Source organism: Euleptes europaea, chromosome 1, assembly GCF_029931775.1.
Source record: "Euleptes europaea isolate rEulEur1 chromosome 1, rEulEur1.hap1, whole genome shotgun sequence".
Classification (NCBI taxonomy): Eukaryota; Metazoa; Chordata; class Lepidosauria; order Squamata; family Sphaerodactylidae; genus Euleptes; species Euleptes europaea.
The window spans coordinates 34,924,009-34,950,782 of record NC_079312.1 but is presented as its reverse complement, the minus strand read 5'-3'; the positions used below and the strand labels follow the sequence as shown (position 1 = coordinate 34,950,782).

Genomic DNA, 26,774 nt, shown 5'->3' with positions numbered 1-26,774 from the left:
ATGTCAAGCAGATGCCACTTCTGGAGGTTGTTTTATATACCTGGGTAGCCTCAAGGATAAAGTCATGGATGATGATCTGCTCCTCATTAGAGAGGCACAGCCTGTCTTTGCTGATAAGGGTCACAGTAAAGGCCTCACAGTTCATGGATTCTTCTCGACTTGGCCAGTACACAAACTCATCCTCTGCCTAAAGACAAGTGAGGCAAATATAAGATGCATTTTGTACATTTGTATTTCTGTTATACATGGGGAAAATCAAATGGATCAAAACTTTTAACAGGCGAGATCACAAAACAGTCTTTTACAAGAGGTTTCTAGCTAAAACAACAGTATAAACATTATAGGATTACCCAGAGCTTTCTGAATAGGGGAGGCTTAATTTTAATTGGATTGTAAGAAAATGGTTGTTTTAAATCTTTTATAGGATTAAAACTTTTCAAGGGTACAGATTTCTTAGGCAATTAAATCTCCTACTACAGTATTATACACTGTTTATTATGCTTTAAGAAAGGCCTTCACAAATTTTCTTTGGTTCATTTTTCAGCCATCAGGGTTTTATATTTTAATGACCAAATTTTCTGATTATCACTACCACAAAACCTAATCTTAACCTTTTCATGGTTTCTTGTAATTTTATTAAAGCACTGACAAAAGTGTTGTTGTGGTGGTGGAAAATGCCGTCAAGTCACATATGATTTATGGAGACCCTGTAGGGTTTTCAAGGCAAGAGATGAACAGAGATGGTTTGCCACTGCCTGCATCTGCATAGCAACCCTGGACTTCCTTGGTGATTTCCCATCCAAATACTAACCAGGGCTGACCCTGCTTAGCTGCCGAGATCTGACAAGATCAGACTAGCCTGGGGCCTCCAGGTCAGGGCAAAAGTTATAGTATATAAATAAATATAGAGGTAACTCTGGCTGTCATCACAAACAAAAAGCTAACCTCTAATCCTAGCCTAACTTCTCCCCAATTTCTTGTAATTCCATTATTGCTTTAAAAATCTTAATTTAATTTAATATTGGAGCCAATAAAGCAACTGGTTAAGAAATGAATTCATGTAAGCAATGACAATAACTTCATGTGCATTACTTTTTATGCCATACAACCAAACATTCTGATGCAAAATGATAAATTAAAGGTTGGATCCACCCAGCTTTTTCACAATCTCAGGCCAATTTCTGTCCTTATTAAAGCCCCTGTTCCACATAATTTTTGTCTATGCCAGATGTGTGTGTTGTGTTAAGTGCCGTCAAGTCGCTTCCGACTCATGGCGACCCTATGAATGAAAGTCCTCCAAAATGTCCTATCTTTGACAGCCTTGCTCAGATCTTGCAAATTGAAGGCTGTGGCTTCCTTTATTGAGTCAATCCATCTCTTGTTGGGTCTTCCTCTTTTCCTGCTGCCCTCTACTTTTCCTAACATGACGGTCTTTTCCAGTGACTCTTGTCGTCTCATGACGACCTTTTTGGTGGTCAACGGGGACCCTCCCTTTTTCACCAGTGGAAAAACTGGTTGGATCCAGCTCTTTGTGTTTCCACTGTGAATTGCTAAGAGACACTATAAAAAAATCACTGCAGAAAATACTAGGCGCCCCAATGAAATTTCTAGGCACCATGGCAACCTGGCACCTGTTATTTGTCAAGGCCTCCCTTAAGATAAGTACATGCCTAAAACCATCACATTAGAGAGTAATGATTTTTTAAAAAATAAAATAAATTTAATGATAATGCTCATATAGCCAATTTGCTCAGAATATGGCACCTTATTTAAACAACCCAATAGCTCCCCTGACACAATGGCATTCACTCTAGCCAACATAAATAATCATCTGTAACGTGGGACCACCAGGAAGTCAAGGGGACGGAATTGTGGGTTATTTAATCTGAGGGCCATATCATTAATATAGAGGTCAAACAGAATGGGAGCCAGCAAACACCCCTGTCTTACTCCCTTCTGTAAAGAAAAGGAATTGGACAGATGCCCTTCAGTGAACCTGTATGAATGAGGGTTCATAAAGTCTTTGCATTAGATACAGAAGTCTCCGATCAATCAAGGTCTTCCCTAGTTTTTCCCACAAGCACTTCCTTGGTACTGAATCGAAGGCTGTAGAGTAATGATTTACTATCTGCCTATATAACCTTTGCTTCATAGACATGGAAAGATTCCCATTTGAATTAATAAGCTCCAGACTGAAAAGAGCCATCATGTTTTTACAATAAATGCATATATTTTAAAAAATATTTAAAAGCTCTCAGCAAATTCTACAACACCCCAAAATGCACTGCTTACAATTTAATTTTTTAAATTAAAATTTAAAAATTCAACTCTATCTGTAATATTATCTGATTCTCTTCTGGAAAATGAGACCAATGCAAAAAAATAATAATGCTAATGACAATACAAGCTTGCTCAGTCTTGTCAGGATCCAAACTAGACTGGCCCATCCTGGCAGAGAAAAAACACATGAACCTGAGATAATAAGGATTCCTCTGTTGGTCCAGCTCGTGTTTTCTCAGAGCTCATTGCTCCAGGAGCACCCAACCCGGGTCAGTAATGAGAATATAACATCTTCTATATTTAAATCACAGCCCAGTAAACCCCAGAGGAACACAACTATCTTATGGCGGTACAAAGTTTGCCACTTCACACAGCTCATTGATCTGGAGGAAGGAGAAGCATAATTTGGTAAGTGCCAAATGGCACACTAGGTTGGGTCCTACCATTTTGCTCAGTTAATGTAAAGTTTTCCTCCAGTGGAAGAGGCTCTTCCTCTGGAGGAAGGTTCTGCACTTAGCTGAGTGGAGTATAGTACCAGCATCCATGGCACTCCCCTCCCCCATTTTATCCCCACAAAAATACTATCAGGTAGGCTGAGAGAAAGTGACTGCCTCAGGGTCACCCAGGGAGCTTTGCGGCTGAGATGGGATTTCACTCAAGTCTCCATGGTCTTAGCCCAACACTTTGTCTAACCACTGTTTATTTATTTATTTCATTTATATTCTGCCTTCTCCCCAATGGGGACCCAAAGCAGCTTAGCTTGTTCTCCTCTCCTCCATTTTATCCTCACAAATACCCCGTGAGGTTGGTTAGTCTGAGACAGTGTGACTGGCCCAAGGTCATCCAGCAAGCTTCCATGGTAGAGTGTTTCTCTATAATGTCTGATAGATCAAAACTGGAGGTCAATAACCACTGGGGGGTGGCATAAGGGTGGCATAAAAAAAGGATGATGCTTTTCCCTCTTTGAAATGGTTTAGTGGATAGGGAATTTTTTTGCTTTCACGGGATGAATAGATGTGTGCCTTTTTTGTTGTGGTTGATGCAGAAAGATTTACAAGTATATTCCTCACTCTTACAGCCCTCCCTGGCTTATCCTTTCAGGATTCTTTGAACACCAGGCTTATGGAGTTGTTAAAGGGGACAAGTTATGTTTGAAAACTGCGCTTCCCTTTGAAACACTGCCAGAATATAAACTACATGGTCTAATTCCTTTTCCTCACTGTGTTTCATATATAGAGGAGGGAGGAGGATTTAATTAACTTACCAAGCTCTGGTTGTCTGGAAGCATGACAATGATCTGTGCATTGTGATCCCAAATCATTCTCCAGAAATCTTTAGTTGTGTGTGGCAGGGGATGCTGTGTTATGATGAACTCATTGCTCCTGTAGTAACCCTTTTAAAAGGAAAACCCTAAAGTTATTTATCATGTTTATGCTCTACTTTCCCTCCATCATGAAACTCAAGGCAAGCATACGTTTCTCAACCAGGCACTGGCCAGACTTCAGAATTGCATAGCTTCAGCCAGTTGGCTATATCATGTGTCTTCCAATCATACCTTACTCGGTCCAAGGAATACTTTAGGAACATTATACATCATGGAGGAGAACAGATAATACTAGTGTATAATACTGCCAAAGTTTTAAAAGCTCTCTGCTGTTTGAATTTATCCTGAAAGCTGTAGCATTAAACATGGGGGAGGGGGTAAATCCTTAGTTTCAACTTGAACGTTTTGAACCAGGAATGGCAACCTACTGGATGCAGATGGCCACAGTGAGTGTCCAGATACAGTGAGCTGCATTTAGTATTTATTTGCACTTACTAAAAATACTATAGTGGGAATCAGGGTACGCATTCAGTTTCTGAAGTGTCACTTAGAATGTTTCGTAAACAGCCCTTCAGTAAGATGAGATTTGTATACCATGATGAAAAATATGTCATCAGTTTTTTTAAAAAAAGTACCAACAGTGCATTCCTGGGAGGGGGGCGAACCGTGGTGTCCGGGATGGCGCAGCTGAGAAGCCTCCACAGAGGCTTCCTGGCTGCTGCAAAGGGGAAAAATGCTTTCCCCCCCATAGGGGGAAGTGGGGAGGCATTCCTGGGGTGAAAGGGGTTTGGGAGCTTGCGCTGGGAGAACGCTGGTGGGAGTCCCTGCTGGCACCCGAGCCCTGCGCTGCCGCCACAGTCCAGGGGGCCACGCCATAAGTGGCACTACACTGACGTCTGCGCCAGTTTGCATGGTGCAAGTGGCAGTGGGGCTGGCATAGGGGGTCACGCTACCTCCTGAGAGGATTCCCTTCAGGAATGCATTGAAAAGGAGTTAGAAATGCAGCATCTATCCCTGTGGAATACACAACTCAGAACTGCAGACACCAGATAGGATCCCTATAGAGTTCAATGAGCCCTTTAATTCCCCTACTTACTCTTGATGGGATGCACATAAATTGCAGCACGTAGATTATTACCTGGAATGGCAGAATACTTGAGCTCTCTCATTTCAGGTAATGGCCAGAATGCTGTTGTATGCATGTACCTGGTTACAAGCTGGTAGGAGTATGAGGTAGAGTGTTCTATGGAGCTCTCCTCCTTTAAGTTGTTCTGGGAGGGTGGGGAGATGAGGATGGGTCCTGAAGCTATGAAAACTGAAATTCATATTGCCCTAAACAATGCTGATGCTCAAGATTCCTTTACATGACGTTTGTCACTGAAAAGATAGTAGAAATTACTGTACTGGAACATAAGCCAGTACTTTATGCAATCAACTATAAAATGAAGAGCCTTTATATTCAGTTTCTTCCACTGATTTACTTACAATGAAATGTTGATTTTCTTACCATGATGTAAGATGCATTAATGTAATCAGTTCCCTTCATTCCAGGTAACGGCGCCAGTCCCACCCTTGCTCGTTCAGCTGAAACATAAAACAAAAGGCCCATAGTAAATGGAGCTCACAATCACAGCATACTTATCATAAGACAACTGCCATTTCTCTGAGGGCCAGACATAGCACTTTGCCCATAATAAAATAGGCTGAGTTAATACAGGGGATGAAATGATAAAATGACTTGTTCACAAAAGAATATTATAATTTCAGTAATCAAATTTTACTATAGCAGGTATTTTCACAGAAGGCCCAAATCGCCAAACAATAGTTAATAAGAATTTTATCTCCCTCCAATTGCATGCAGCAATTTTTATTTTTACATTTCCTATCCTCCAGCAGTAGCAGCAACAACTGCCATTGCCCTGACTTCACAGTAAACAGCTACCTTTGCTGTTAATGCAATATTCAGTGATACTGTACCATGGAATATACATGACACTAATTTCTGAATATCATTGGGTTGCCAACCGCCCGGTAGTAGCTGGAGATCTCCTGCTATTACAGCTGATCGCCAGCCGATAAAGATCAGTTCCCCTGGAGAAAACGGCGGCTTTGGCAATTAGACTCTTAAGGCATTGAAATCCCTCCCCTCCCCAAACCTCGCCCTCCTCAGGCTCCACCTCCTGCCAGTGGCGAAGAGGGACCTGGCAACCCTAGAATATCAGCACCAGGAGACAACTGTCAAGGGGAGGCCTTGGCCTCTATGCCCTGTTTATTGCCACTCCACGGCAACTGGCTGGCCACTATGTGAAACTGGATACTGAACTAGACAGTCCACTGGTTTCATCTAGGAGGACACTTCTTGTATTTCTTAAAGGACATATGTCTCCAGGTGGTTTTCAGAGGAGAAACAGAGGGAAGCGTTGCCAGATGGTGGGAGATTGCATCAGTCCCAGAAAGAAATGTGGTAAATAGCTTTGGTCCTGGGGCAAGAGGTATATAGACCTTGTAGCTATGCACATATTGCAAACAACACTTAAAGGACATTCAACAACATAAGCAAATCTCTAATAGTATGTATACACTATTGCTTGATTGCCCTATGACACTTCCATGGTTGTTTTCGTGGTGATGAAGGCAAGAATTACATTATATGTTATATGCGAACATGAATCTGAAATCTCATGGAGGGAAAGTGGCTTGGAGTGTGGATTTGACAAGTCAATTTAATGGGTAGGGGGAGGCACCTCCCCTTAATAAATATTGTTTTGGAATCTCCCTGTCTGATGTTGCTATGCCTGGAAGAAACAACTGTTTTTTAAAATTAAAATTAAATTTTTTTAAATATATTAATACATGTAATGATTCTGATCGAAAGAAACTTCTAAAAAATATGACTGGAAGATAAAACTGCATTGTCACGTGTTGAAAGTATTTGAAATTCTACTTAAAAATTAGTCCATCAATACAGAAAACGTTCATAGTAATATTCAACGAAGTAGAAACTTCTGATTTGCGTTTGTCTACCCAAATGCATCACATTGAACATCAAGTCACAGGTTTAAATTTAAAGAAAGCTCTGACTCACTAAGACATAACAATCCAATCTAGGACCTTCATCTCTATACACAAACTCAATTCAACATTTAGTAAGAATTCATGCAGTGTAGCAATCAAGCTTGAAGATGCAATCTTACATGGCACTACTGATGAATTCCTGTTCTTCTCTTTGTTGCAGTCCTTCTGAGCACTGAAACACTCCACATATTTTGCATTGCACTGCATAACCAGCTACAAGATTTAAATAAAACAGAATAAAGATTAATTCTTCATAGCTCTTGTTTTTGAAAAAGAGAAGAGTTTCTTTTTTACTTGTGAAAAAATTGCATCCCTGGGAGAACAAACTGTATTGTTAGATTTGCTAAAAGTATTCAAAATGCCAAGATGAACTGAACTCTGCATAAAGTAACTTATTTATACAAATGCTTGTTGAGCACTCATGTCTGCATAGCTCTCATTTATAGCACATAAAGTAAATTAGATTGCATTCCATTTGACATTCTTGATTTAATTACTTCTGAAAATATATTCCAAAGGTCAGAACCAGGATTTGAATCCACCAGAGTGTTTCCACAGACAGAAGGACTTCCGTCTGCAGAGCATGATCTTTTTACACCTCCCTCCTCCTGCAGTCCTAAACATCCTCTGAGTCTAGATCTCAGGAAACAAAAAATTCTTTTCTCCTAATAAGGCAACAAAACAAAACTACATCTAAGGTATAATTTCCTATACCTTATGTGAACTTGGATAGTTCAGCTAAGACCAATTATTTCTGGGCTATCTCGTGTTGTCTGGCAGATTTACTTAAGAGATACTTCTATGGTATGATGTTAATATAAAGCAGCTGAAAATTTGTATTGGAGAAGGCAGCTTATCAACAAACTGGAAATCTGGCCATCAAAATTTACTATATTTCCATTTATATCATTGCTATATGGTTTAAAATGTTGCCTTTCTTAAGCAACTTACACTCATAAAATAGATACAAAAATAACAATTATAAAAGTTAAAACAATATTCATATTTATATGAGAAAACCATAATCTACCAGCCCACTGGCCTTCCATCCTAGAATATTTCCTCTTTGGTGTCTAGGATTGGCACACTCTACGCTTTATCTGGCTGTCATTGCTGCTTCTTGACCTAATGCATGGTCATTCAATAGTCAATCAAGCTATTATAGTGAAAATGTTCTTCTATGACCGTATTCAACTTTATCCTGCTTGGAACCTGAAGCTTGACCTCAATCAATTCATGGACAACCCCTTTGAACAACTGGCCACAAATATTTTGTCCCTTCCTTTAAAGCAGAGTTTTTGGTTGCCATCTGCTCTGCTAAATAGCCTCTGAACCGTGTGCCTTACGGTCTGACTCCCCACACCCACAGTTCCACAAGGACAAGGTGGTCCTCCACCTGGACATCTCCTTCCTCCAAAGATGTTGTCAGGTTTCCACCTTAACCTGTGTTTTCTGTTTTCTTTCCAACTACTTCCTCAGATGCAAAGTGGTCTTTTACACCATGGACATTACCAGTGATCAAGGCCAGGAGAGAAACTTACCTTGAACTGTTTCTCTAGCCGAGTCTTGCCTCCAGCTCCAGGTATGAGAATGCTATTAACATAACTATGTAGCTGGTTGGCAGAAACTTCAGTCTCTTTCCCAAGAATGGCTTCCAACAAGGCATCATGAATAAAAACATACTGTTCCTACAACGGCAGGAGCAACCAAGTCATGAGCAAGAAGAAAATACATTGGAATGCTTGTGTTTTAAAAGAAAATCTTTGCTTTATCTGAAAGCTTCACTGAGTGAAATACCGCCTAGACAGGTTTTCTGTTTTCTTCCAAAGAGTTCTGTTTCCCCATTGCTAGTTTTTCTTTACTTTCTTTTGCTTCTCCCTATGCTTGGAATCCCTCCCCACTCCCCTCATATGCCACTTTCTTTTAAAGATTTCTTAAGATTAAATATAATTTATAATACAGTGTACATTATATAAATGTACTGCTTTATTTTTACAAGTAAGGGAAGAAAATGTCCTTCACCTTTTACCAACGATTATCAATCAATCAATCAATCAATCAATCAATCAAAACCTAAACAATTAGAAGGTTTTGTACTTGATAAATTAAGACATTACAATTGCCTGTTGTATCTTGTAGATTGTCAGTATTTAGATTGTTAACTTTTGGGCAGCGATTTGACTTTTTAAAATTTTACGTGGTGAATGTGCAAAAACACAAAAAAAATACTGGAATGAAATACATGCTGAAATCCAGATTAAAATTTTTTTTTTACTATGGAAGCCAAGAGTATGCTATTGGGCATTATGCCAAAGAATATCCCAAAATATTTGGAAGAAATGTTTAGATATATAATAACGGTGGCCAGAGCATTTGCAACAAAATGGAAACCAGAAGAGTGTCCATGCGTGTATAGGGTCTCTTATGACTTATGCTAAGATTTATTATTATGGTAATCACATTTAATGCTCATTATTATATCACTATTTACTGCTCATCATTGTTGCTATCATCATTTATTTTTTACTGTTTATTATATTATTTTATTATATGTACACCTTGTCTTCTTTTTTTGATGTGATTGTAATTGCTGTTGTGATATAGCTTCTATTTTCTTTCTTTTTTCTGTTCCATTCATATTTATTAAAAAATCTTATATAAAAATAAAATTGTCTGTGAAACACCTAGTTTTTTCTAAGCACTATATAAATATTAAGAAATAAATATATGCATTTGCAAATGCACCCTCAGTAAACAAAATGCAATAAATATAGTATGTAACTAACAGGGAAATTACAGTGGATATTACACATGAATAAATATTCTTCATCTAGTGAAATCTGCTTGCTGACAAACCTTTATTGTCATGAAAATTAATGCTTTTCTGTATTTTTACCTCTGTCTGGACGAGGTAGTTGCGCTGTGTCCTGATGTGTTTCAGGAAACCTAGGACATTAACTGTGCTTTTGTCTTTTATCTGTTGTAGCATACTATCGATAACAATGTAGGTTCCAGTCCTACCAACGCCAGCACTTGGCCAAAAAAATTAAAAAGATACAAAAATAAGTAAGTTAAATACTAGTTGCAGCTGCTGATATAGAAGTATTATTACAGGTCACAGTTTTGCTCCCCTGGCTTTCCAAAATATATTTTTGTCAAATTCCAGATGGAATTTTAGGCGTTTCCTGAAAGTTGCTTAGACTGACTTCATGATTAAAAAGGTAAAGGTAGTCCCCTGTGCAAGCACCAGGTCATTACTTAACCATGGGGTGATGTCACATTACAACATTTACTAGGCAGACTATGTTTATGGGGTGGCTTGCCATCACCTTCCCCAGTTGTCTACACTTGACCCCCAGCAAGCTGGGTACTCATTTTACGCACATCGGAAGGATGGAAGGCTGAGTCAACCTTGAGCCGGATACCTGAAACCAACTTCTGTCAGGATTGAACTCAGGTTGTGAGAAAAGCTTTGACTGCAGTACTGCAGCTTACCACTCTGCACCACAGGGCTCTAACTTCATGATTAGCTGTCATTTAACTTAGGTTTCTAATTCTTATGCTTGTCAACCAAAGTTCTGAAGATGGCTGAAGTAGCATAAAAAGTAAACTGTGGTATTTCTGTACTTAATGCACTGGTAAAAATTTATTTCCTTTGACATAACACACACAGGGATTCTCAAGTTCCAGTTTTGTCCCAGTTTTGGTATGTTCTGAAGTCAAGGGAAATTGCTCGAGCCATAGTAAGATTAACATGTGTGTGTGTAAAGTGCCGTCAAGTCGCAGCCGACTTAAGGCGACCCCTTTTTGGGGTTTTCATGGCAAGAGACTATCAGAGGTGGTTTGCCAGTGCCTTCTCTGCACAGCAACTCTGGTATTCCTTGGTGGTCTCCCATCCAAATACTAACCAGGGCTGACCCTGCTTAGCTTCTGAGATCTGACGAGATCAGGCTAGCCTGGGCCATCCAGGTCAGGGCAAGATTAACATAGAAAGACAAATTATGGACTTGGCTGATTACACTCATTGTCAGCTACTGGTGTTCTTTAGGCCTGGGAAGGAGAGAACTATCAATCTCACAGAACAATGGGATGATGTGTACTGGGTGGTGCTCCAGTAAACTTGGACTTGGGCTACATGAGTTCAAACCTTGGCTCAGCCTTGCATTCAGTGAATGCCTTGATAAATGATAGATTTGAAATTACAGTTCTCTTGGTGTAACATAGTAATCAAATAACCTGACTAACACCCTCTGAACGGACAGGATGAATAACAACTGTAAATCGCTTAATACAAATGATAAATAAGTACACTATAAAAATCTACTGCAAGTGCATATTAACTTACAACACGTTGCCCATAAAATGGAGCTATGTCCAGTTATACCTGCAATGCACGACCACTGGGCCCATCTCAGGAGTCCTAGCTGCAGAGGATCTTCGCACAAACGTTAGCACTGGCAGGGCATATTCAGGCACTCCCATGTCGGGCCACTGTGTGTAATGGTATTGAATAACCGTTCTCTCATTCTGGCGCCCTTTAGGGTTCCCCTATTGATCCCAAATGCATGAAACACATAAGGAAGAAAATACTTTCGTTACTGATAGAACCCTTGGCTTGATTCTACTCTGTTGGGAATTGGATTGCTTCATGCTTGGGTGATAAGTCTTATCTACCATTCATTCTCCTTTTGATTTGCAATCCACCTCCTTCAAACTTTTCTGCAACAACCTACTGATTAGGGAAAGGGTTGGTCTTTCTTGATAGTGGTGTCTGTTGCCTTTACATGACAAAGATGCCATCCAACACTGCATCACAACATTGCTCCATGGTTCTTTTGAAGGAGGAGCAAGGTACCCAACAGAGATATTGCTGCAATCACTGCTTCATTCTTCAAAGTAAGGATGCACTACCAACTAATGACAAAAAGAAATTCATTTTCTCTCTTCTGTGGCAAATGGAAAAATAGCATAGCCAAAGGAATTTAGCAATGGCCTTCTTCTAGAAGCACAATGGTTTCTTGAACAGCTGTCACTGAACATGCATATACGTCCTTGAGTACACCCTCCCTGCTGCATTTATTTTGAACATTGCTACCACTGGACAGGAATAAAACCTTTGTAATCTTACGTTTACATGGCCATCCTAAGCACAATTATACTCCTAAGACTTCAGTGGATTTAGAAGGGAGTAATTCTGGTTAGGGTAGCACTATTAATAGCCGGATGACAAGAGGAGGGTTGGCAGACATAGCTTCTTGCACTACTGGAGATTGTGATGAGAAAGCATCTGCTTGTTAACTATTAAAGAGACAAAAGGTCCCTCATTGAGAAGTTCACTGTCCTGCACACCAACATTTCTTTGTACTTCTCCAAGTTTATGTCACACCATATGCATTATATATGCAGTTATATATATGCATTATATAACTGGAGTCCAGAACTAGCTTCACCAGATACAATGAAGATGATATTCAATACGTTGGTGCTTTTTATATTCACTAAAGAAGTGTATATGTGGGGGAGATGCTACAAAGAGAGGCTGGTATAAAAGAGACCCCCAACTGTTGTTATGCAGGCAAAGTAGAATTAGGGGTATCTCAGAAGCAAAGAAATCTCAACAGGGTCAAACAGGAAGAAATTTTGCTTAAGGAAGCAGGGGAAATCTTATTATCTGTTCTCAAACTGAAATGAACTGTGCATTTCAGACGAGTGTCTGCCTGGCACTTAGGACTCTGCCTAGTTGAAGACAGTACCAATTAGGTGATGTTTTCTTGACATAAAGGTCATGTCTCAGGTATGCAGTAGTTTTTGTGACACTGAACTTTCATTTGACTTAGAAGAGAGGAGGGTATAATCTGCTCCCACAGATTCCTATTTGACTTAGAAGAGAGGAGGGTATAATCTGCTCCCACAGATTCCTATTTTACACTTCCACATAGTCTAACTCTAAACAACACTAAAGTCATACAAGTATGACCTATTTCTACAGTGGAGAGGTCTAGCTACTAAAGCAACAATTCTCCAAGTGTTAGGGTATGTGACCCATGGGTCCAGAGAATAACCTAACTCCATCTTTTCCAGTCAGTGCAAAGGAGGCTTCGTGTTCTATAGCTTTTATTGACTCTCTTTTGTTTGGACTTGACAGGTTAAATTTTGTTATTTATTTGCAACCCTTAAGCTTCTTTAGCATCCTATAGAATAAGCCAATAATGTTCACAGCTCTAACACTTTGAACTAATCACACTTTTGTTTCATCTGCCTGAACAGGAACAGCAATGTCCAGACAAATACTCTGATTTATGGAGACCACTCTGACCATGTGATCCACCTGGCATATAGGAGATGTGCAAAGGAAATCTCCCATACAGCTCACTGGTTGATCTCAGGCCAGTCCCTATCTCATAACTGATCCTACTTCACAAGGGTGTTGTGAGCTCCTTGTAGGAATGGCAGTAAGAAAACAAGAGAGTAGCAGTCCACATACAGCGTGCACACTGCACATACTGATCCTAATAAATGCAAACAGCACCATTATTATAAACAAAAAAAACTCCAAACTACTTTGTTTCCATACACTTGCCCAGTCCAGGAAACACTCTAAATACCCAAGAAACTTCTGCTATGTGTCAAACAACAGCAAACAGGTATTTCACCACAGAGTTATTTAACAGCTATGGATATTAAACACCACAGCAGCCTCCCAAGGGTGAATTCTTTGTCCAAGCTACGCTGCAATGACTTTCCTCACCTTTTTCATTTTTGCATTCCTGACTGTGAAGCGGCGGACTGTGTAGCAAGCATGTACTTTTGTGCTTTTCAGTGTTACTATAATATGACCATACTCTTCACTGTTTTCCGTGGGCCAGTACTGGTCACATTTTCTCTGAGGAAAGAAAAAAGGTTGGATAGACTGAAATCACTTCATGGAACATGAACACAGAACACATGGTAACTATGGATATTAAACAAAGCTCAAATGAGTTATTTCAAATCAATATGTGAAACTCAGTATCTCCCCACTATCTCCTCAATATTTCCCCACTACCACCTGAACCTCTCATCTCAGTTCATTCTCTTCTCCAGGTTTCTTTCACCCATCAGATAGATATTCCTCTTATGTTAATCTGCAATATTTTCTTTCTCTTTTCTAGCCCCTCCTGTTTCACATGAACACATTAAGCTGCCTTATACTGAATCAGACCCTTGGTCCATATTATCTACTCAGACCAGCAGTGGCTCTCCTAGTCCCTTTAACTGGAGATGCCGGGGCTTGAACCTGGGGCCTTCTGCATGCCAAGCAGATGCTCTACCACTGGGCTACAGCCCTTCCCTTGGCATACCACTTTCTCAGGCCCCTTCTTCAACTCCTTCCTCTAGGATCAAAGTAGCTATGTCGGACAGATTATTCTGCTTCTCTTGTTCTCTGTAACATTAGGACAACTCAGCCAATCATTGCCAGAAGCTTTAACCCTCACCACAACCAAACCCTTGTTCTAAGTAGACGAAGTAGACGAAATGAACATGTAGTGTGTGTGAGTGCGTGGGGGCGGGGGAGGGATTACGGCAGTAACCTCCAACCTCAACCTCCACATGTTCATTATTGAATTTACAAGAACACCCAAGTGTGGCTCGCCACGTCACTGGGAACCCTGCTTGTTCAAGGTTATTCATCACTTAAGATCTATAAATACAATCCAATGATTGCAAGCAGGTCAGGGCTGGAGCCTGCTGTCACAATCACACATTCATTGTATGCCACTTAGAAAGTGTGGGAAAAGGTATGTACGTGTACAACAAATGGGGGGGTGGGAAGGACAGAATGATTTCCCCTGGAAGAAATATGCACTCTCCTACCATATATCAATTCACATTATGGTTTCTATTACAGCTAATGGAAGAAATTCTACCCTTTCATGAATCTGAAAAAAAATATGCATTCATTTTGAGAGGTAAGAAATGTGGGTATACAAAAGCCGCATTGCACATACTCTTCCTTTTTCCACCAGGTTTGTAATCATGATGATAATTCCAGTGTTTTGCTCCCAAATCATTCTCCAGAAATCTTCGAATGTCGACTTTAAAGGTCCCTGGGTGGCAATGTAGGCTTTTGCTTTGTTGTAACCCTTCAAAGAAAACCACAATACAAAGCAAGATGAAAGTATTTGGGGAAGCAGACATATTAATAATGTATACATTGTAGAGATAGATGTCTTTCCCACTCTGAGTGTGTGAGGAGTTTGAAGTTGAAGTTAGTAAACAAAAAGCCTCTACAAGCCTTAATGGCTTCTATTCTTTCTGTAGGACAGTATTTCTCTATACAGTCAAGAAAGAAAAAACAGCTTACATCAACGTAATTAGCATTAATGTAGTCACTGTGCTTGGAGTCTTTTCCCGGTAAAGGTCTTAACTTCACTCTACTGTGATCATCTGCAAGAAAGAAAAAAAATGTTAGGAAATAATAAAATCTGACACATTCTCTAGATTTTGAATAGATAGGAGGAAAACTAAGCTGATCAGCAGCTTCTAACCATTTGTAATTGTGACAGACAGAATATAGCTTACGCCCCACAAAATTTGTCCAGTCTGACCCTCAGTTTTGAGGGCCAAACTAGACATTAAGCTGACTGTGCAGCTGATGCAAAATGTTAACTACATTTCTAGCCCCCGACCCAGCAATTCCTTCCATAATTTGTTGGCGAACTTATTCATACCCTGAGATCATACTCTTCTGTGTTTCCGACCCTGCTTCACATCACTGGCTGCCACCAGAGGGTGCAGAAACACAGTCTATCATAATGGGTTGGATCCAGCTAGCTTTTAAACTCCATCTCACTTAACTCCCCACCTTACTACAGCCCCCATCCGACGTGGATTTTGTTCACGCATATCCCCCTATCCCCACCACAACCTTTTGTGTGGTCAAAGGGACCCTCTTCTCCCTTTTTATCCAATGGAGAAAACTGGTTGGATTCAACTCACAGGACACAGGTAAGTTCTTCTAGACACTATGGAGGTGCCGTTTCTGGCAGCTGCCATTTTTGGCAGCCGACACAAAATGACTTAGCTACTTGCAGAAATCACCGATGTCCAGGATCTTCTGTGCCTTCCCCTCCCCCAACAACCATTTTCAATCCTGGGAAAGATTATTCCTGGGGTTGAAGAACTTGTGTATACTAATAGGTGTATTGGTTGTACTGTGGCTGTAATGGATAAAGAAGGGGGAATAAGATTGCCATTTTCGCCTCTTGCGTGAGTGAAGCTCCACTCATGGAAGAAAAAAGAGTGATTTTGTCTCCTAGCCTACTTCAGCTGCCCAACCAGTGCACCTATTTGTACATGCAAGTTTCTCGCCCTTGTGAAGAAACTTTCCTGGGATGAGAAATGGCTGGGGGGGGGGGGGAGTTCCCATCACCCTTGTGCCCACAGATTGCAGGATCCAACCCACTGATACACAAAGAGATATGAACAAGGGGCACTCCATAAAACCAGTGAAGGCTGAACAACTTTTTAAAAAAGTGTTTGTTTCCATAAAACTTAAAGCCTTATAACAAGGTCAAGGCATTCAGGAACTGGAGCAGGAACAGGCATTAATTTTTCAGAGGGCTGCGGCAATGACATCTGATCCATGAATTTTATGAAATAAGGGTACAAATTCTCTTTATATGTCTGCAGTTGCTTACATTATGTTTCAATATATTTTATCTGTATTAAATAAAAGTAAAGACATGGTATAAAATATATAAACCATAAAATTCATATTTCAGCGGTTAAACAATGGAAAACAATTGTTGCCTTGTCGTAGCCAAAGTGTTAAGAGAAATTAGGATTGCCTGGCTCAGAAACTAAATGGACTCTATTACAGATCTTGGATAAATACGCTCTTGGGAAAATTCCATTTCTATTTTCCCGTGTCCTTATTAATAAGAAACGACAAAATCCCCCCCCACACACACACATTACAGACTAACTCTGCACTTAAAATATACTCCACTTGCACAGTATGTGTGCGTAGTTTAAGTGCCGTCAAGTTCCACCCTATAAATCAATGGACCTCCAAAACGTCCTATCGTTAACAGTCTTGCTCAAATCTTCCGAGCTGAGGGCTGTGGCTTCCTTGATTGAGTCAACTGCACACTATGCACTTATGCTAAATCGCTCAACACAGCGGGTCATTTGTCCATTGTTCTACTTGAGCTGCAGAGCCACAAGTAGATTTTTCCCCACTGCTGCAGCTAAAATGCACTCGAATTCTTCAAAAGGCCACTAATCCTCGCCACTCCCAGCGCTAGCCATCGAACTCTGGCAGTGGTCTTTATTAGCTTTATTTCGATGGTTGTAATAGGCCAAAAAGAAGACGGGGGCGGGAAGTCTCCCTGGAGAGGCACCTTCAGCCCATCGCACTCTGTCCCCTGTTGCTGCTCTACAGGTGCTCGGGTGAAGCTTTTGTTCCACCTCAAGTCAGCAAAGCTCTTGGTTTGTCTTGGCACTAGGGCACCAACACCTGGTTTCTATAAACTCCAGAAATGGAACACCTATGCACAGAGATCAGGTTATAAAGCCTTCTGCCTGTGTAATCTATCCCTATACCGGGAAAAAATTATTTTTCTTTTACAATAGGTAGAAACCCAGAGTACTACGGTAATAGGATCATAGATGTTCCCTGAGAGGTTTGAAAATGACTATCCTATATTCATTCAAAACAATTTCTTGGTTTACCGTATATACCCGTGTATAAGCCGACCCGCGTATAAGCCGAGGTGCCTAATTTCTCCCCAAAAATGGGGAAAAATTAGGCACCCGCGTATAAGCCGAGGGTCAGCTTATAACCCCTCCCCCCCCCCCGCAGACTTACCTGACCGGGCTCCTGGGAGCAAGCGGCGCGGGCCTGGTTGCGGCGGTGGTGCACCCGGCAGGGGCCGGGGCAGCCTCCCTGCAGTTGCAGGAGGCCGCCCCAGGCCGCTCTCGGCCCCAGGAAGTGGCGGCGCGGCCGGGCGGGGCCAGGGCAGCCTCCCTGCAGCCACAGGAGGCCGTCCCAGGCTGCTCCCAGCCCCAGGAAGTGGCGGCGCGGCCGGGCGGGGGCCGGGGCAGCCTTCGTGCAGCCGCAGGAGGCCGCCCCAGGCCGCTCCCGGCCCCAGGAAGCGGCGGCCAGGCGGGGGCCGGGGCAGCCTCCGTGCAGCCGCAGGAGGCCGCCCCAGGCCGGGAGCGGCCCCAGGAAGCGGCGGCGCGGCCGGGCGGGGGCTGGGGCAGTCTCCCTGCAGCCGCAGGAGGCCGCCCCAGGCCGCTCCTGGCCGCGAGAAGCGGTGGTGCGGCCGGGCGGGGGCCGGGGCAGCCTCCCTGCAGCCGCAGGAGGCCACTCCCGGCAGCAGAAAACAACGCGGGCCCGGCGGCGGCGGCAGTAAGTTCCCCCTCCCTCCTCCTTCCTCCCTCCCCCCTCTACCGTATTGACCCGCGTATAAGCCGAGGCCGGCTTTTTCAGCCCTTTTTTTGGGCTGAAAAACTCAGCTTATACGCGAGTATATACGGTAGTCTTCTCTTCTATCAACTCCACAGCAGCAAACCTTAATCCAACTCCTATTTCACAACTGACATAATTTGCCTGCCAGAAAACAGACTCAGGGTGCAGAAATTCTCAGTGAGCGCTCAAGAGGTCTTTTTTTTTTCTTGGAGCGCTCACGATAGACGCACCAACCTAGTAATATCCTACATAAATAAACACTCTGAGATGTAACAGCCCTCCCTTAAGTAACTTTTTCTCAGATTAGCATACCAAGATCTGCAGTAATTTAGTACAAAACATTCAACTGCTAGATCTTTAGGCAGGATTGCTGTTTTTAACCAAACTCTGCAAGTCAAGCTATTGACATTATCCCTTTGAGAAAGGATGCCTGAGAGGGGTATTTTGTCCAACTGATGAAAATTGCATTTCTTGCTCTGTGCTAATCACAGTGGTATTCTTACATCATTACTAGGTGCACTTTTTTTCTTGTCTTCTCTTAAGGTCTTATTACTCACATGCTAAAATGTTTATGTATCTGTTTTTGTGCTTGTTGTCGGGGTGATTGGAATGTTCAGCAGTGATGTTCATGTCGGCCGTACAACGCTGCACTTCCTGTTAAGAAAACAATTGAATTGAAAAAGGCAGATGAGTGTAAATCATTTTGTTTGTCTCATTTCACTAGCAGCTCAGTTAGAACACATTGAAATGCCAGGCGCGTAATTGATTTTTTCCCCTTCCCATGAGTATTCTTTCAGCATAAACAAATTCTGGTTCTACTGAGGATATTGCCTGATTACCAGTATTTGATAAAGTCTACGGTGACTAAAATTCACTCTGGTGTAAGTCTTCTACATTTTTCTAGACTTTGTAGACACTCATAGAATCATATAGTTGGAAGAGATCACTAGGGTGATCTAGTCCAACCCCCTGCACAATGCAGGAAATTCCAAACTACCTCCCCCACACACCCCAGTGACCCATACTCCATGCCCAGAAGATGGCCAAGGTGCCCTCCCTCTCATGATCTGCCTAAGGTCATAGAATCAGCATTGCTGACAGATGGCCATCTAGCCTTAAAAACCTCCAGGGAAGGAGAGCTTACCACCTCCTGAGGAAGCCTGTTAGGGCCATTGAAAAAAAAATTCGGTAAAGTTCGGCTTCGGCAAAATTCGGCCCTTTTAAATTTGGGCCGTGCCGACGTCCGAACTCCCCCGCTTTGGATCCCCGAAATTCGGCGGGAGATCTGGAGTTCGGGGAAAAATTCGGCCGGGTCTTTGAAGTGATGGGCGCCGCCTGCCCAGGCGGCACTCACCACTTCAAAGAGTCGGAAGGGGGCGGGGGTCTTTAAAGAGTCCCGGCGGGCCTTCACAGGGCTTCCATGAAGATGCGCAGGGGGCTCTTTAAACAGATCTGCGCCTTCCAGCTGGAAGGTGCAGATCTGTTTAAAGGCCCCCCCGCGTGCCTTCAGGGAAGCCTGTGAAGGCGCGGGGGGGGCAGAGGGGTTTAAAGATCCCCGCCCCTCTTCCTGGGACTCCCGGGAAGAGGGGCGGTGGGTTGTCAAGCCCCTCTGCCCTGTCTGCACAGACAGGGCAGAGGGGTTTAAAGACCCCCCGCCCCTCTTCCCGGGACTTCCCTGAAGGCGCGCGGGGGGGCCTTTAAATAGATCTGTGTCTCCCGGCCGGGAGGCGCACATCTTCCCCCCCGTGCGCCTTCAGGGAAGCTCCCTGAAGCGCGCGCGCGCGCGCGGGGGGGGAAACAGATCTGCGCCTTCCAGCTGGAAGGCGCAGATCTGTTTAAAGGGCCTGAATTCGCCGAATTTATTCGGGAACACCCCAAACTCGCTGAATTCGGCTCCCCGTTTACCCCGTTTTTAGTTCGGTTCAATCCGAACTGAAAAACCGCCGAATCGGGGGAAATTAGGCTGTTTTTCGCTTCTGGCCGAACCGAATCGACAGCCCTAAAGCCTGTTCCACTGAGGAACCACTCTAACTGTTAGAAAATTCTTCCTAATGTCTAGACAGAAACTCTTTTGATTTAATTTCAACCCGTTGGTTCTGGTCTGACCTTCTGGAGCAACAGAAAACAACTTGGCACCATCCTCTATATGACAGCCCTTCAAGTACTTGAAGATGGTTATCATATCACCTCTCAGTCTTCTCCTCTGAGAGGTAATAATAAATAAATGTGTGTGTGTTAAGTGCCATCAAGTCGCTTCCGACTCAAGGCGACCCTATGAATGAAAGTCCTCCAAAATGTCCTGTCTTTGAGAGGACATAAATAAATAAATATAAAACAGAAACTGACCATACAGAGTAGATGTTTACAACCAAGGACCTCTGAGAGGTGATATAACCATCTTCAAGTACACTCAATATGTCTAACAATCTAACTACGTAAGAACATAAAGGCCCTGCTGGATCAGACCAAGGTCCATCAAGTCCAGCAGTCTGTTCACACAGTGGCCAACCATCCTCTATATGACAGCCCTTCAAGTACTTGAAGATGGTTATCATATCACCTCTCAGTCTTCTCCTCTGAGAGGTAATAATAAATAAATGTGTGTGTGTTAAGTGCCATCAAGTCGCTTCCGACTCAAGGTGACCCTATGAATGAAAGTCCTCCAAAATGTCCTGACCTCTGAGAGGTGATATAACCATCTTCAAGTACACTCAATATGTGTGCACTAAACAGACAAAGTATGGAGAGCTGGATCAAGGTGGCAATCTCACTTCTTGACTTATGCATATTCAGTTTATTATTTTCACTGACAAGTGTGTGTACAAACTGCTTTTTTCAGGGTTCTACTACATGTATATAGACCGACGGGATTATAGTTTGTGCATGCAGTACTCTTAATGTGCACAGGATGAGGCCTGCTGTTATGAGCCCTTCTACTCAGCATGATAAATGTACACACACTGAATATCTGCCAAAGGTTTATATCTCCCTTAATAGCAGCCAGAAATGGATATAATGTGTTCAACGGCATTCCGTTAACGATTTGCACAGCACTTAATTGCAATTACTGCACTTTCACAGGGCAGAAGAAGAATCCAACATTTCTGTTCCTCTGTTAAATAGCTCTGAGCCAGTTTTGTGTCATGTCTGAGCCAGTTTTGTGCCAACGGCTACACAGAGACCTTGGGGAAAGGTTGTGTAATCATACAAAGTAGCTTCAAAATGGAGCAAATACATCCAGCTTTGGTACAGAACTTTACTGTCTCTCCGCATGGGAACATGGGACACAAAGTAACGAAGTTAGAGGCAGGTATAAAAGGTGTCATTTACCAAAACATACCCCAAATGGAGAATATTGAGTAAATGGATTTATACATCACAAAAATTGGATTGTGCAATTCATATTTATAGCAGATGTGTTTTCTATTTGTAATATATACAATACAGCAGAATTTGTAATCTAAAATAATCCAATACACTGTTGTGATAAACAGACTTGGTTCAGATGTGACACAAATTCATGGTTTACTTTAGCTGTGGAGGTCTAGCCTGATCTCGTCAGATCTCGGAAGCTAAGCTGGGCCGGTACGTGGAAGGGAGACCTCCAAGAAAGACTCGGCAGAGGAAGGCCATGGCAAACCACCTCTGCTCAATCACTTGCCTTGAAAAGCCCTCTAGGGGTCACTATACGTCAGCTGAGAACTGACGGCACTTTGCACAGTTAGTGAAACCAGGATTGGGCTCAGAGACGGTCACTGAATCTTGGTCAATCTTAGCAAAATCCTGTATTCAGCATTGTTGGTCTTTCTTCCACCTCCCTGGCAGAGATCTGGCTGCTTATCCCAGCATGACTCATGGTGCCCAGCTGATGGCAATGCCTCACTGCATGACCAGCTCACTCATAATTGGTCATTGGCAATGTGAGGGTAGGGAAGCTTCTCTCGTGTTTTTTGCACATGGAAGGGGGGCGATTTTCCCTGATTCCTCTCCCACTGAAGACCACATTTTGGGATACCGAGGGAGGAGAGCCATGAGGAAAGTCAGCTTCATTGATGGAAACCCCTTCTGTCATTGGAAATACTCTGTTGGAGCCGTGAACCGCATAAAGTGTACATGCACTGAATTCCCAAATCCCTTGGGAAGACTCCACTTCCTCCTTAGTACTTTCCACTCATACAATAAACACACAGACAAATTTCATTAAATGCACTATACCAAACAGGGAAATCACATACCAAGCTGTAACAGTTACGAATGTTAACTTGGGTTGGATATAAAGGGGGGTATACTCTTTGATTCAGGAAACACTAGGTTGGAGAGTTTGCTTTCCCTCAAACCAGCTCTCTCCCCCCACCCCAGTCCATAGTTTCTGTGGAATAGATATAAATAGGGGGTCTGCGCAAAGCACTTTGTTCCTGGAGCACAGACTGTTAAAACAGTCAGGGCTCCACTGGCACTGCTTTCCCCGCTTAGGGATGTATGGAAGCTTTCTGCTTTGCTATATTTTTAAGAGAGCAGAGATGGAGGTTGTTGTTGTTGTTATTTAAAACATTTCTGTGCTGCCTTTTCAACCAAATATGGACCCCACGGTGCTAAGTGAGGAGTCCCTTGCAAGATAAACTTGAAGCTGAGGTTGGGGAGAGGCTTGATGCTAGGGAGAGCCAGCTAGGGTTGCCAACTCTGGACTGGGAAATTCCTCAAGATTTGAGGGTGGGGCCTGAGAATAGTTGGGTTTGGGGAGGGAGGGACCACAGCAGGGTATAATGCCATAGAGTCCACCCTCAAATGCAGCCATTTTTTTCTCCAGAAGAAAAATCAAGCAAGCTGATCTCTTTCGTTTGGAAATTAGTTGTCATTCTGAGAGAGCTCCAGGTCCCTCCTGAAGGTTGGCAACCCTAGAGCAGAAGGGAAGAGCAATTTTATTTCTGAGCCACTCTCAACTCTATACACAAGGTGGGCACAGATTGTCAACAGGAAAACAAACCAGAATTACTACAGGTTTACCAAGTTCATACATAACATGAAACTATAGTTAAGACTACCTGTGGTTAATGAACCAGCTTCAGATCTGGATTCAGATCCTGGGCTGAGGTACCCAAACTAACCATCAATGAATGTGAGGGCATGTATTTGGATGATCGGTGAACTAAGTTTGGTTTAATTAAGACACTACTTCATATTACGCTTGAACCAAACCAAAGTGAAACTGCGCAAAACATTTTGTGGTTTCATTTTTTTCTTCAAAGTTAACAGTGATGCCTTGCTTATTAAATTACTACATCATAGTAGGGTCCCGACGCGCACGTGCCCAGCCGGCTCTGTGCGGCCCCGCGTGCCTCCCAGCTGGCCGTCGGGGTGGGGAACGCCGGCTCATGCCATCCCAACGTGCACGCGCCCAGCCGGCATTCACTCCATAAGACAAGTTTTTAGAGGAGGAAAACAAGATTTTTTCTTGTTTTCCTCTTCTAAAAACTAGGTGCGTGTTATGGTCAGGTGCGTGTTATGGAGCGAAAAATACGGTAATAACAATCTTTGAACTCTGGCATCCATTACAGGCGTCCTAATATTATTAAGATCATTTCCCAATAGTATGAGCCTTGTTACTTTCTCTTTCTGGAGCCCTTGTCCCAACACATTTCAATTTTATCTAAAAGTTAAGTCTGTAGGGTACCATTAATCCTATCTGACATCTCTAACCCTCCTCAAGGTTACAAAGATGCCAAACTCTTTGTTACCCAGGGCTCCATGTACTAATACAGACGCTTCCTAATAAGGGAAGTCATTAGTTCAGCACAGCTGCTGCAGAGAAGAACGAGGAGCTCAGTGATAGAGGAAATTATCAAGAGAAATGTCAGTAAAATAGCAGATGTAAGAAGGATTCGGGATTATGCAGAAATTTCACAGAGGAGCTACATATCAAATTCATAGCCACCTCTGCTATCTTGCCCCCAAACGTTTATGTTGTTTTTTTTTTAAATGTTGAGCATTTAAATCCAAGTATAATCAGGCATTCATAATGTTCTGATAGCCCTATTCCAGCAGTTTTCCAGAGGAAAAAGAAAAGTTATGAGATACCTTTAAATGGCACAATGTGTTATAAGTAGTTTTCATATGAGAAGAAGAAGAAGAAGAAGAAGAGTTGGTTTTTATATGCTGACTTTCTCTACAACTTAAGGGAGACTCAAACCAGCTTACAATCACCTTCCCTTCCCCTTCCCCCAACAGACACCCTGTGAGATAGGTGAGGCTGAGAGAGCTCTAAGAGAGCTGTGACTAGCCCAAGGTCACCCAGCTGGCTTCGTGTGTAGAAGTGGGAAACAAATCCAGTTCACCAGATTAGAGTCCGCCACTCATATGGAGGAGTGGGAAATCAAACTCAGTTCTCCAGATCAGAGCCCACCGCTCCAAACCACCACTCTTAACCACTACACCACGTTTGGTCTAAGTGCTAGTAATAATTCAATGTCAAGAAAACACACTGCATTTAGGTCCCTAAATGCTCCACACCTCACCTAGTGGTATACCCAGCATAGTGCCATATGGATAGTGCCCATAGTGTCAGGAATTTTCTACCAGGGCACTGAGACTATGGGAGCAATCCTAAACAGGCCTACTCAGAAGTGAATCCTATTCCAGGGGTCCCCAACCCTTTTCAGTCTGCAGGCACCTTTGGAATTCTGACAGAGAGGGTGGATGCAACCACAAAATGGTTGCCACAGGGAGGCAGAGCCAATCACAAAATGGCTGCCGCAGGAGGCAGAGCCAATTATAAAACGGCTGCCGCAGGAGGCAGAGCCAACCACCAAATGTTCGGGAGTGAGGTTATGCATAATTCTGACTAGGTCTTCAACATTTCAGGAAGAAGCTCTATTTAATGGGATGCCTTTTTAAAAAAATATTTTGTTTAAAATATTTTCTTGCATATACACAAAATAAGTATATGTTTTCAGGTAGCTAAGAGACCCCATGGGGAGGGGCTGTGGCTCAGTGGTACAGCCTCTGTTTGGCATGCAGAAGGTCCCAAGTTCAATCCCCTGGCATCTCCAGTTAAAGGGACCAGGCAAGTAGGTAATGTGAAAGACCTCCACCTGAGACCCTGGAGAGCTGCTGCCGGTCTGAGAAGAGAATACTGACTTTGAGGGACCAAGGGTCTCATTCAGTGTATAAAATGTATATAAAACATAAATGAATTTGGGTCCCATGTATATGCAAAAATTTCACAATATTCCAATATACGGAAAGATCTGAAATACAGACCACGTCTGGTCCCAAGCAGTCCAGATAAGGAATACTCAGCCTGTATTTACGAACTGTTGGCGCTGATTAGGCTTCATACGAATGTAGTTCATAATCTATTTTCTGATTTCAAAATATCAGGGATGGACTGCTGAGTCAATTAATGGTGGTGTTCCTGAACATCTTAACTGAAGACTATAGAAGCTAAGAGCACTATATTCAATCCCTGAAAAAAAATCTTCCTTTGTTGACCTGTGTTTTTTTAAATAAATTTTATTTTTTCCCAAATTAGTTCAAATTCAGTTACAAATATCCATTAACAAATTATATAATATAACAAACTTTTTCTTATCATACTAACATATATATATTTGACTTCCCCTCTCCCCTCCTCTGTCTCTTTGTTATCATTGTTGCTGTCTTTGTGTCTATTATCTAATTCTTTGTGATAAAACCCATATCATTTACTTATAAATATAATTAATTCATATCTTTTCTTAATTATTGCAGCATATTTGAATTAGATCAAAATATATCCTTTAATATCACAATTAAATTCATTCATACAATATTTTGTCCATGCCTCCCATTCTGCCACAAATTCAATGTCTTCTTTTTGATTTATTAATGCTGTAAGTTTTGCCATTTCAGCTAGTTCCATCATTTTAGCTATCCACTCAGTCTTATTTGGTATCTCGGTCATTTTCCATTTCTTAGCGTAAACCAATCTGGCGGCTGTAGTGGCATACATTAAATGATCTCTGAGTCACTATGGTATCCGGTATTATACTTAACAGCATCATCTCCGGTGTTTTAGGGATGTTTTGTTGTAATATCAACCTTAGTTCATTATAAATCATATCCCAACTGTTCTTTGCCTTCTCACATAGCCACCAAATATGATGAAAGGAACCCACTTCTTCTTGACATTTCCAGCAATTTGGTGACATATTTCCATAATTTTTGGCTAATTGTTTTGGTGTTAAATACCATCTATAAATCATTTTATATATATTCTCTCTCAATGATTGTGAGCACATATGTTTCATATCTTTTGACCAGAGTCTTTCCCATTTATACATATGAATATCATGTCCTAGAGTCTGTGCCCATGTTATCATCGTTGGTTTAACTTCGTCTTGCTCCGTATACTTTTGTTGACCTTTGGAAGGTGCTTTCCCCTTCATATATCATAGAAAGTGCTAATTGTTAACAGAAAACTACTATTTGAAATATGCTAGAATTTTACTTTTGCAGAACTTTTACAGATGTTTCCATTGAACTGTTACATTTTGAAGATTTAACTGATATTAGTAATAAGCTATTGAATGCGACCACACTCCCCTATTTATTGACCTACTGTCATATAATAGTGTCATATAATATATAATAGAAGGTGCTATT

General features: G+C 42.1%; 1 protein-coding gene across 4 annotated transcripts in view; it reads right to left on the bottom strand.

The window, feature by feature from the left end:
* The window catches only part of PTPRG (protein tyrosine phosphatase receptor type G), a 669,402-nt gene that overhangs the window by 7,596 nt on the left and 635,032 nt on the right, over positions 1-26,774 (bottom strand). For all 4 annotated transcript variants that reach the window (XM_056855280.1, XM_056855289.1, XM_056855297.1 and 1 more), the window contains 11 exons: positions 18,692-18,788; positions 15,024-15,106; positions 14,668-14,802; positions 13,428-13,562; positions 11,064-11,227; positions 9,576-9,711; positions 8,221-8,367; positions 6,799-6,892; positions 5,112-5,188; positions 3,545-3,673; positions 41-187 (listed from right to left, as the gene is read on the bottom strand). In XM_056855280.1, the coding sequence (XP_056711258.1) occupies positions 41-187; positions 3,545-3,673; positions 5,112-5,188; positions 6,799-6,892; positions 8,221-8,367; positions 9,576-9,711; positions 11,064-11,227; positions 13,428-13,562; positions 14,668-14,802; positions 15,024-15,106; positions 18,692-18,788 (1,344 nt within the window). The remainder of the gene's footprint in view (positions 1-40; positions 188-3,544; positions 3,674-5,111; positions 5,189-6,798; positions 6,893-8,220; positions 8,368-9,575; positions 9,712-11,063; positions 11,228-13,427; positions 13,563-14,667; positions 14,803-15,023; positions 15,107-18,691; positions 18,789-26,774) is intronic.